The following is an 11,950-nucleotide window of genomic DNA, read 5'->3' on the forward strand; positions in this document are numbered from 1 at the left end:
ATGCGAGGTGAGCGGGGGGAAGCGAGGCGCGTAGCCACGCCCACAAGCGGGCTGCCCTCACTCGCTCTGAGCGTCATCGGCCACGCCCACTCGCCGGCCGGCGGACCAATGGGAGAGCGCGCTTTGGGGGCTAAGCCACGCCCCTTCCGGCTTCTACCCTTCCCCTCAGGCCGCCATGATGGCGGCGGTCTTGCGGCTGCGGCCGCTTCGCGCTCAGGTGAGGCCGCTAATTAGCGCTAATTAACGCTAATTAACGCCAATTAACGCCTTGATTTGACGCTGTGTCGCTCCGCAGGCGCTTCGGGGACCGTCCTGGCCCTGGAGGAGCCGGACGGGGCTCCAAGCGCTTCTAATTCGGGGGTTGGGAAGCGGCGGCGAGCAGGTCAGTGGGGTTAATTAAGAGTGAGTTGTTAATTGGGCTCTGTGGGGCAGCATTGGGGTCTGTGGGGGGCTCTATGGGGCAGCATTGGGGTCTGTGGGGGGTCTATGGGGCAGAACTGGGGTCTATGGGGCAGCATTGGGGTCTGTGGGGGCTCTATGGGGCAGCATTGGGGTCTATGGGAGGATCTATGGGGCAGCATTGGGGTCTATGGGGCAGCATTGGGGTCTGTGGGGGGGTCTATGGGGCAGCATTGGGGTCTATGGGGCAGCATTGGGGTCTATGGGGGGTCTATGGGGCAGCATTGGGGTCTGTGGGGGGCTCTATGGGGCAGAATTGGGCTCTATGGGGCAGAATTGGGGTCTATGGGGCAGCATTGGGCTCTATGGGGCAGAATTGGGCTCTATGGGGCAGCATTGGGGTCTATGGGGGCTCTATGGGGCAGAACTGGGCTCTATGGGGCAGCATTGGGATCTAAGGGGAGATCTATGGGGCAGAATTGGGCTCTATGGGGCAGCATTGGGGTCCATGGGGGGCTCTATGGGGCAGCATTGGGGTCTATGGGGCAGCACTGAGGTCTATGGGGAGATCTATGGGGGGTCTATGGGGCAGAATTGGGGCCTATGGGGGATCTATGGGGCAGAATGGGGATCTATGGGGCAGCATTGGGGTCTATGGGGGGACCTGTGGGGCAGAACTGGGCTCTATGGGGCAGAATTGGGGTCTATGGGGCAGCACTGGGGTCTGTGACCTAATCAATGGGTCCCCCTTGATATCTATGGGGCAGCCCCCTATAACCCCTCTCCCTTTATTCCAGGCCGTTGCCTCCGTGGGGCTGAGCCCCCCAAGTGTGGGTCCGACCTCGCCATGCCCCCCATCTATGGGTCCGGATTCACCCCCTACGGGCCCCAATTCATCACCTATGGGGCCGGATTCGTCACTTATGGGTCTGGATTCGTCAGTTATGGGTCCGGGCGCGGCGCAGCCCCCCTGCCCCCCAAGTGTGGGGCCGGTGCTGCTGGAGGATGTGGGGCTGGGCGCCCCCACGCCCGTGGGGCTGATCCAGAACTTCCTGCAGTTCCTGCACATGGACGTGGGGCTGCCCTGGTGGGGCGCCATCGCCACAGGTGCTTTTTGGGCTCAATTCGGGCTGTTTTGGGGCTCCCGCTGACCCACGGGGGTCCCACGCGCCCCCACTTTGGTCCTCTGACCCACAAGTTGTGGGGTGCCCCATAGGCGGCCCCATAGGGGACATAGAGGACATTGGGAGGGCGGGTTTTAGGACCCTGGGGAGTCCACAGGTCCCAATAGAGACCAATGGGGACCCATAGAGACCCATAGAGTGACCCATAGGGACCCATAGAGAGCCATGGGGACCCATAGGGACCCATAGAGAGCCATGGGGACCCATAGGGATCTATAGGGAGGGCGGGTTTTAGGACCCTGGGGAGTCCGCAGGTCCCAATAGAGACCAATGGGGACCCATAGGGACCCATAGAGTGACCCATAGAGCCCCATAGAGAGCCATGGGGACCCATAGGGACCCATAGAACCCCATAGAGAGCCATGGGGACCCATAGAGACCCATAGGGACTCATAGGGAGGGCGGGTTTTAGGACCCTGGGGACGCTGTGGGTCCCAATAGAAACCAATGGGGACCCATAGAGACCCATAGAGTGACCCATAGAGACCCTCCTGACGCCCCCATTGCCCCCCATTGATCCCCATTGATCCTCATTGACCCCCATCACCCCCATTGACCCATTGCCCCCGTTGTCCCCATTGACCCCATTGACCCATTGACCCCTATATCCCCATATCCCCCCGTTGACCCCCGTTGATCCCCATTGATCCCCATTGACCCCATTGACCCCATTGACTCTTATTAATCTGTATTAACTCTCATTGACTCCTATTGACTCTTATTGATCCCCATATCCCCCCATATCCCCCCATATCCCCCCATATCCCCCCATATCTCTGCATTGACCCCCGTTGATTCCCATTGACCCCCATTGATTCCCATTGACCCCCATTGACCCCCATTACCCCCAATCCCCCCATTACCCCCAATCCCCCCATTGGCCCCATTAACCCCCATCACTCCCATTACCCCCCATTGACCCCCATTGACCCCCATTGACCCCATATCCCCCCAGTCCCCCCATTGCCCCCAATCCCCCCATCGCCCCCATTGACCCCTATCCCCCCATACCCCCCCATATCCCCCCATTGACCCGTTGCCCCCATTGACGCCCATTGACCCCATTGTCCCCTATATCCACATATCCCCCCATTACCCCCATTGTCCCCAATCCCCCCATTGCCCCCATTGACCCATTGCCCCCATTGACCCATTGCCCCCATTGACCCATTGCCCCCATTGATGCCCATTGTCCCCATTGACCCCTATATCCCCCCATCGCCCCCATTGCCCCCCATTGCCCCCATTGACCCCTATATCCCCATATCCCCCCATATCCCCCCATATCCCCCCATATCCCCCCATATCCCCCCATATCCCCCCATTGAGCCCCATATCCCCCCATATCCCCCCATTGATTCTCATTGATCTCCATTGATTCCCATTGGCCCCATTGACCCCCATTGGCCCCATTGACCCCATTGACCCCATTGACCCCATTGACTCTTATTGATCCGCATTAACTCTTATTGACTCCTGTTGACTCTTATTGATCCCCATTGACCTCTTCGCCCCCGTTGACCCCATTGACCCATTACCCCCCATTAACCCCATATCCCCCCAATCCCCCCATTGCCCCCAATCCCCCCATCACCCTCATTGCCCCCATTGACGCCCATTGACCCCATTGTCCCTTATATCCCCATATCCCCCCATTGACCCCATTGCCCCCATTGTCCCCTATATCCCCATATCCCCCCATTGACCCCATTGCCCCCATTGTCCCCATGGCCCCTTATTGACCCTATTGTCTCCTATATCCCCATATCCCCCCATTGACCCCATTGTCCCCAATCTCCCTATTGCCCCCATTGCCCTATTGACCTCATATCTCCCCATTGACCCCCATTGACCCCCATTGATTCCATTGATCCCATTGATTCCATTGCTCCCATTGACCCCATTGTCTCTTATTAATCTGCATTAACTTTTATTGATTCCTATTGACTCTTATTGATCCCCGTTGACCCCATTGACATCATTGACCCCCATTGACCCCATTGACTCTTATTAGTCTGCATTAACTCTTATTGATTTTTATTGACTCTTATTGATCCCCATTGACCCCATTGATCCCATTGACCCCCATTGACCCCATTGTCCCCTATATCCCCATATCTCCCCATATCCCCCCATTGCCCCCAATCCTCCCATTGCCCCCATTGACCCCTATCCTCCCATTGACCCCCATTGCCCCCCATTGACCCCCATCGCCCCCAATCCCCCCATTACCCCAATCCCCCCATTGCCCCCATTGTCCCCTATATCCCCATATCCCCCCATATCCCCCCATTGCCCCCAATCCTCCCATTGCCCCCATTGACCCCTATCCCCCCATTGACCCCCATCGCCCCCAATCCCCCCATTACCCCAATCCCCCCATTGCCCCCATTGGCCCCATTAACCCCCATCACTCCCATTACCCCCATTGACCCCCATTGACCCCATATTCCCCCATCACCCCCAATCCCCCCATGTCCCCATTGCCCCCATTGCCCCTATTGATCCCATTTCCCCCATTGCCCCCAATCCCCCCCATCGCCCCCACTGACCCCCATTGTCCCGCAGGCACGCTGTGCGCACGCATCCTGCTGCTGCCGCTGGTGCTGCGCGGGCAGCGCGAGGCCGCCCGCCTGGCCCTGCACCTGCCGCACCTGCAGCGCCTGCACCAGCGCCTGCGCAGCGCCCGCGCCCACCAGGACCACGTCCAGGGTGGGCGGGGCTCCGGGGGGCGGGGCCAAAGGGGGCGGGGCCGGGGAGGGCGGGGGGCGGGGCTTCGGGGGGGCGGAGCGAGGGAAAGGGGTGTGGGGGCAAGGGGGAGGTGCTGGGGCATTGTGGCTTGGGATGGGGAATGGGGTGGGCGGGGCTTAAAGGGGGCGGGGCTTAAAGGGGGCGGGGCGAGGGGAAGGGGGGAGGGGGTGAGGGAGAGGTGCTGGGGCAGTGTGGATTGGGATGGGGAATGGGGTGGGTGGGGCTTCGGGGGGCGGGGCTTAAAGGGGGCGGGGCGAGGGAAAAGGGGGAGGGGGTGAGGGAGAGGTGGTGGGGGCAGTGTGGATTGGGATGGGGAATGGGGTGGGTGGGGCTTAAAGGGGGCGGGGCATAAAGGGGCGGGGCGTAAAGGGGGCAGGGTTAAGGGAGAGGTGGTGGGGGCTGTGGGGTGAGTCAATGGGGGTGGAGTCACTAGGGAGGGGGTGGAGTCAATGGGGGGTGGAGTCAATGGGGGGTGGGGACACTAAGGAGGGGGTGGAGTCGCTGGGGGTGGAGTCAAGAAGGAGGGGGTGGGGTCGCTAGGGAGGGGGAGGAGTCATTGGGGAGGGGGTGGAGTCACTGGGGGTGAAGTCATTAGGGAAAGGGTGGAGTCTCTAGGGGGGGTGGAGTCAATGGGGGTGGAGTCTCTAGGGAGGGGGTGGAGTCAATGGGGGTGGAGTCTCTAGGGAGGGGGGTGGAGCCTCTAGGGAGGGGGCGGAGTCAATGGGGGTGGAGTCAATGGGGGTGGAGTCTCTAGGGAGGGGGTGTGGCCAAGGGAAGGGGGCGGGGCTTGTAGCGCTATTGGGAGTAATGGGGTGATTGGGGTGACTGTGTCTTTAAATGCGGGTGGGCGGGGCTACTGGGAGGGGCGTGGCTTAATCCCGCTACTACACCCTTAAAGGGCCAGCAACCCGTTTATAATGAGATGCTAATAGGGGTTATGGGAGGGGGTGTGGCTTAGGGAAGGGGTGTGGCCTATGGGAGGGGTGTGGCCTATGGAGGCGTGGCCTCCTGACGCCCCGCCCCTTCCGGAAGTGGCGCGGGTGTACTCGGAGCTGGTGGCCTATCAGAAGAAGCACGACGTGAACCCGCTCAGGGGCTTCCTGGTGCCGCTGGTGCAGGTGAGGGACCCAGGAGTGCCCCGGGGACCCAGGAGTGCCCCAAGGGACCCAAATAGGGACCCAGGAGTGCCCCAGGGACCCAGGAGTGCCCCAATGGCCCCAAGAGCTGGGGAGGGACCCAAGGGTTGGGGAGGGACCCAGGAGTTCGGGAGGGACCCAGGAGTGCCCCAATGGACCTAATAGTGCAGAGAGGGACCCAAAAGTTGGGGAGGGACCCAGGAGTGCCCCAATGGCCCCAAGAGTTCGGAAGGGACCCAGGAGTGCCCCAGGGACCCAGGAGTGCCTCAATGGCCCCAAGAGTTCGGGAGGGACCCAGGAGTGCCCCAATGGACTCAAACCTTTGGGAGGGACCCAGGCGTTCGGGAGGGACCCAGGTGTGCCCCAATGGCCCCAAATCTTTGGGAGGGACCCAGGCGTGCCCCAATGGACCCAAGAGTTGGGGAGGGATCCAAGAGTTGCAGAGGGACCCAGGAGTGCCCCAATGGCCCCCAACCTTTGGGGAGGGACCCAGGAGTGCCCCAATGGCCCCAAGAGTTCGGGAGGGACCCAGGAGTGCCCCAATGGCCCCAAACCTTTGGGAGGGACCCAGGAGTGCCCCAATGGACTCAAACCTTTGGGAGGGACCCAGGAGTTCGGGAGGGACCCAGGAGTGCCCCAAGGGACCCAAGAGTTGGGGAGGGACCCAGGAGTGCCCCCATAGCCCCAAACCTTCGGGGAGGGACCCAGGAGTGCGGGAGGGACTTGAGGCTCGGGGGAGGGACCCAGGCGTGCGGGGGGGACCCAGGCGTGCCCCTGTGTGCGCAGACGCCGCTGTTCGTGTCGTTCTTCCTGGCGCTGCGGGCCATGGCGGCCGCGCCGCTGCCGGGGCTGCACTCGGGGGGCTGGGGGTGGGTCCCCGACCTGGCGGCGCCGGATCCGCTCTACGTGCTGCCCGTCATGGTCACCGCCACCACATGGATGGTGCTGGAGGTCAGTGGGGTGATGGGGCAATGGGGCAATGGGGGTGATGGGGGCGATGGGGCAATGGGGGTGATGGGGGTGATGGGGTCAATGGGGCAATGGGGGTGATGGGGGCGATGGGGTCAATGGGGCAATGGGGGTGATGGGGTCAATGGGGTCAATGGGGCAATGGGGGTGATGGGGGCGATGGGGCAATGGGGTCAATGGGGGTGATGGGGGTGATGGGGCAATGGGGGCGATGGGACCCATAGAGATCCATAGAGATCAATGGAGGTCAATGGGGGTCAACGGGGATCAATGAGGGTCAATGGGGGTCAATGGGAGTCAATGGGGATCAGTGGGGGTCAATGGGAGTCAATGGGGGGCAATGGGAGTCAGTGGGACCCATAGAGATCAATGGGGGTCAGTGGGGGTGAATGGGAATCAGTGGGGGTCAAGGGTGTCAATGGGGGTAAATGGGAGTTAATGGGACCCATAGAGATCAATGGGGATCAATGGGGGTCAATGGGGGTCAATGGGAGTCAATGGGACCCATAGAGATCAATGGGGGTCAATGGGAGTCAATGGGGATCAATGGGAGTCAATGGGAGTCAAGGGGGTCAATGGGGTCAATGGGACCCATAGAGATCAATGGGGGCCAATGGGGTCAATGGGGGTCAATGGGGTCAATGGGACCCATAGAGATCAATGGGGGTCAATGGGGGTCAATGGGGGTCAATGGGGGTCAATGGGGATCAATGGGGATCAATGGGAGTCAATGGGGGTCAATGCAGTCAAGGGGGTCAATGGGGGTCAATGGGACCCATAGAGATCAGTGGGGGTCAGTGGGTTCAGTGGGGGTCAATGGGACCCATAGGGACCCATAGAGATCAATAGGGTAGATGGGGGTCAATGGGGTCAATGGGTCAATGGGGTCGATGGAGTCAAGGGGGCCAATGGGGGTCAATGGGAGTCAATGGGGATCAATGGGAGTCAATGGGACCCATAGAGATCAATGGGGGGCAATGGGACCCGTAGACACCCATAGAAATTAATGGGAATCAATGGGGCTCAATGGGGTCAATGGGGGTCAATAAGACCCATAGAGACCCATAGAGATCAGTGGGGGTCAATGGGGTCAATGGGTGTCCATGGGGGTCAATGGGAATCAATGGGGATCAATGGGACCCATAGAGTCTCTATGGGGTGTCTATGGGTCTCTATGGGGTTGCTATGGGGTGTTTATGGGTCACTATGGGGGCTCTATGGGTCGCTATGGGGGGTCTGTGGGTCACTATGGGTCGCTATGGGGTGTCTAAGGGTCACTATGGGGTCACTATGGGGTCTCTATGGGTCGCTTTGGGGTTTCTACGGGTCTGTATGGGTCTGTATGGGTCTCTATGGGTCTGTATGGGTCTCTATGGGTCTCTATGGGTCTCTATGGCCTCTATGGGTCTCTATGGTCTTTATGGGTCTGTATGGGTCTCTATGGGTCTCTATGGGTCACTATGGGGTCTCTATGGGTCTCTATGGGTCTCTATGGGTCTCTATGGTGTCTATGGGTCGCTATGGGGTCTCTATGGGGTCTCTATGGGTCACTATGGGGTCTCTATGGGTCACTATGGGGTCTCTATGGGGTGTCTATAGGGGGTCTATGGGGTCGCTGTGGGTCGCTATGGGTCGCTATGGGTCTCTATGGGGTCTCTATGGGGTGTCTATGGGGTCTCTATAGGGGGTCGCTATGGGTCGCTATGGGTCGCTGTGGGTCGCTGTGGGGTCTCTATGGGGTGTCTATAGGGGGTCTATGGGGTCGCTATGGGTCTCTATGGGGTCTCTATGGGGTCGCTATGGGGTGTCTATAGGGGGTCTATGGGATCTCTATGGGGTCGCTGTGGGTCGCTATGGGTCTCTATGGGTCGCTATGGGGGGTCTATAGGGGGTCTTTGGGATCTCTATGGGGTCGCTGTGGGTCGCTATGGGTCTCTATGGGTCGCTATGGGGTGTCTATAGGGGGTCTATGGGGTCGCTGTGGGTCGCTATGGGTCGCTATGGGGGGTCTATAGGGGGTCTATGGGGTCGCTATGGGTCGCTGTGGGTCGCTATGGGTCGCTGTGTCCCGCAGGCGGGGGCCGAGGTGGGCGTGTCCAGCCCGGGGGCGGGGCCAACGCGGCAGCTGCTCAGGCTCCTCCCACTGGTGTTCCTGCCCTTCATCCTGCACTTCCCCACGGTAAGGGACCCAGGAGTGCCCCAGGGACCCAGGAGTGCCCCAGGGGACCCCGGAGTGCCCCTGGGACCCAGGAGTGCCCCAGGGGACCCCGGAGTGCCCCTGGGACCCAGGAGTTCAAGAGGGACCCAGGAGTGCCCCAAGGGACCCAGGAGTTCGGGAGGGACCCAGGAGTGCCCCAGGGACCCAGGAGTGCCCCAGGGACCCAAGAGTGCCCCAGGGACCCCGGAATGCCCCAGGGACCCAGGAGTGCCCCAAGGGACCCAGGAGTGCCCCAGGGACCCTGGAGTGCCCCAGGGGACCTCGGAGTCCAGGAGGGACCCAGGAATGCCCCAAGGGACCCAGGAGTTTGGGAGGGACCCAGGAGTGCCCCAAGAAACCCAGGAGTGCCCCAAGGGACCCAGGAGTTCGGGAGGGACCCAGGAGTGCCCCAATGGACCTAAGACTTCAGGAGGGACCCAGGAGTGCCCCAATGGACCCAGGAGTTCGGGAGGGACCCAGGAATGCCCCAATGGACCCAGGAGTTCAGGAGGGACCCAGGAGTGCCCCAATGGACCCAGGAGTTCGGGAGGGACCCAGGAGTGCCCCAAGGGACCCAGGCGTTCGGGAGGGACCCAGGAGTGCCCCAAGGGGACCTAAGACTTCAGTAGGGACCCAGGAGTGCCCCAAGGGACCCAGGAGTTCGGGAGGGACCCAGGAATACCCCAATGGACCTAAGACTTCAGGAGGGACCCAGGAGTTCGGGAGGGACCCAGGAGTGCCCCAATGGACCCAGGAGTTCGGGAGGGACCCAGGAATACCCCAATGGACCCAAGACTTCAGGAGGGACCCAGGAGTGCCCCAAGAAACCCAGGAGTTCAGGAGGGACCCAGGAGTTCAGGAGGGACCCAGGCGTTCCCCAATGGACCCAGGCGTTCCCCAGGGGACCCAGGCGTCCGGCGGGGGCGTTCCCTCACCACGTGGTGGGGGGGGGTGGGGGGCGTGTCCTCCTTAGGCCGTGCTCACCTATTGGCTGACGTCCAACACCTTCAGCCTCGTGCAGACGGCGCTGCTGCGCGTGCCCGCCCTCAGGGCGTGGCTCCGCGTGGCCCCGCCCCCTCAGGCCCCGCCCCCCTCCGGCCCCGCCCCCCGGCGGGGGCTCCTGGAGCGGCTGCGCGAGGGTGAGAAATGGGGCGAAACGCGGCGGGTTTGGGGCTTTGGGGGGGTCGGGGTTTCAATGGGGTGTCAATGGGGGTTTGGGGGGGTTCTTGGGGTGATTTTGGGGTGATTTGGGGGCGTTTTGGGTTTGCAGAGTGGGCGACGGCGCGAGCGGAGAAGCAGGCGCAGGAGCGCGAGCGGCAGCGGCGGCGGCGCCTGGAGACGGCGGGAAAAGGTGCCGGACGCCTGGGTCCCCTGGGGCACTCCTGGGTCCCTCCTGAACTCCTGGGTCCCTCCTGAAGTCTTGGGTCTATTGGGGCATTCCTGGGTCCTTCCCATTGTCTTGGGTCCATTGAGGCACTCCTGGGTCCCTCCCGAACTCCTGGGTCCATTGGGGCACTCCTGGGTCCCTCCAGGACGCCTGGGTCCCTTGGGGCACTCCTGGGTCCCTCTCAATCTCTTGGGTCCCCTGGGGCACTCCTGGGTCCCTCCTGAAGTCTTAGGTCCCTTGGGGCACTCCTGGGTCCCTTGGGGCACTCCTGGGTCCCTCCTGAAGTTTTAGGTCCATTGGGGCACTCCTGGGTCCCTCCCAATCTCTTGGGTCCCTCGGGGCACTCCTGGGTCCCTCCCGAACTCCTGGGTCCCTCCCGGACGCCTGAGTCCCTTGGGGCACTCCTGGGTCCCTCCTGAAGTCTTAGGTCCATTCGGGCACTCCTGGGTCCCTCCCGAACTCCTGGGTCCATTGGGGCACTCCTGGGTCCCTCCAGGACGCCTGGGTCCCTTGGGGCACTCCTGGGTCCCTCTCAATCTCTTGGGTCCCCTGGGGCACTCCTGGGTCCCTCCTGAAGTCTTAGGTCCCTTGGGGCACTCCTGGGTCCCTCCTGAAGTCTTAGGTCCATTGGGGCACTCCTGGGTCCCTCCCAATCTCTTGGGTCCCTCGGGGCACTCCTGGGTCCCTCCCGAACTCCTGGGTCCATTGGGGCACTCCTGGGTCCCTCCAGGACGCCTGGGTCCCTTGGGGCACTCCTGGGTCCCTCTCAATCTCTTGGGTCCCCTGGGGCACTCCTGGGTCCCTCCTGAAGTCTTAGGTCCCTTGGGGCACTCCTGGGTCCCTTGGGGCACTCCTGGGTCCCTCCTGAAGTTTTAGGTCCATTGGGGCACTCCTGGGTCCCTCCCAATCTCTTGGGTCCCTCGGGGCACTCCTGGGTCCCTCCCGAACTCCTGGGTCCCTCCCAAATGCCTGGGTCCCTTGGGGCACTCCTGGGTCCCTCCTGAAGTCTTAGGTCCATTCGGGCACTCCTGGGTCCCTCCCGGACTCCTGGGTCCCTCCCCAAAGATTTGGGTCCTTTGGGGCATTCCTGGGTCCTTCCCAAACTCCTGGGTCCTTTGGGGCACTCCTGGGTCCCTCCCAACCTCTTGGGTCCTTTGGGGCACTCCTGGGTCCCTCTCGAACGCCTGGGTCCCTCCTGAAGTCTTAGGTCCCTTGGGGCACTCCTGGGTCCCTCCCGCACTCCTGGGTCCCCTTGGGGCACTCCTGGGTCCCCACTAACCCCCCTCTTTCCCCCCCAGGTCCCCTCCGTCAGACGTTCTCCCAGAACCCCCTGGGGCCGCCGCCCCTCCCCCCCCCGCCCCCCCCGAAACGTCCCTGGAAAGAGACTCTGGGACCCCAATAAACGGCTTTTTCACCCCAAAATCGCCTCCGCGGCTTCTGATTGGCCGCCGGGGCGCTCACGTGACACTGGGGGGGGCGGTAGCAATGGCGGCGGGGCGCCTCGTTATATCCCAGCGTGCACCGCGGCGCCGCTTAACGCGGCGCCGCGGTGCACGCTGGGATATAACGAGGCGCATGCGCTGCGCCGCGGTGCACGCTGGGATATAACGAGGCGCATGCGTCTTCCCGCCCCCCCCACACTGCGCGGTGCACGCTGGGATATACCGAGGCGGCGCCATCTTGGAAGCGAAGCCCCGGACGCCTGGGTCCATTTGGAAAAATGGGGTTTATTGGTATTTTATTATCAAAAATCGCGGTTTTTTCGCTTAAAAGCGGCAAGGGGGGGAGGGGGCGGGGCTTAGCGTGCCCGCCAATCATAAAAAAGGCCTAAAAGTGACCAAAAATGGAGCGGCGGCCATTTTGTTGCAGTTTATTTCACCCATTTAAAATCAATTTTAACTGAATTTTCAACATTTTGGGGCATTTT

General features: G+C 61.8%; 1 protein-coding gene across 1 annotated transcript; it reads left to right on the forward strand.

The window, feature by feature from the left end:
- The first annotated feature begins 169 nt into the window (after positions 1-169).
- OXA1L (OXA1L mitochondrial inner membrane insertase) lies at positions 170-11,445 on the forward strand. Its single transcript, XM_080361586.1, has 10 exons — positions 170-217; positions 296-382; positions 1,197-1,506; positions 4,152-4,295; positions 5,367-5,452; positions 6,257-6,421; positions 8,514-8,618; positions 9,610-9,775; positions 9,907-9,987; positions 11,322-11,445. The coding sequence occupies exons 1-10, from the start codon at positions 176-178 to the stop codon at positions 11,423-11,425; spliced, it is 1,290 nt and encodes a 429-aa protein (XP_080217712.1). The 5' UTR covers positions 170-175; the 3' UTR covers positions 11,426-11,445.
- Positions 11,446-11,950: the final 505 nt, after the last annotated feature.

This window comes from Nesoenas mayeri (assembly GCF_963082525.1).
Source record: "Nesoenas mayeri genome assembly, chromosome: 34".
Classification (NCBI taxonomy): Eukaryota; Metazoa; Chordata; class Aves; order Columbiformes; family Columbidae; genus Nesoenas; species Nesoenas mayeri.

Bases quoted from the DNA above. Each gene is read 5' to 3' on its own strand.
- OXA1L (XM_080361586.1), top strand. From the start codon at position 176: ATGATGGCGGCGGTCTTGCGGCTGCGGCCGCTTCGCGCTCAG. The intron at 383-1,196 runs GTCAGTGGGGTT...CCTTTATTCCAG, and splicing joins TGGGAAGCGGCGGCGAGCAG to GCCGTTGCCTCCGTGGGGCT. The intron at 6,422-8,513 runs GTCAGTGGGGTG...TGTGTCCCGCAG, and splicing joins CCACATGGATGGTGCTGGAG to GCGGGGGCCGAGGTGGGCGT.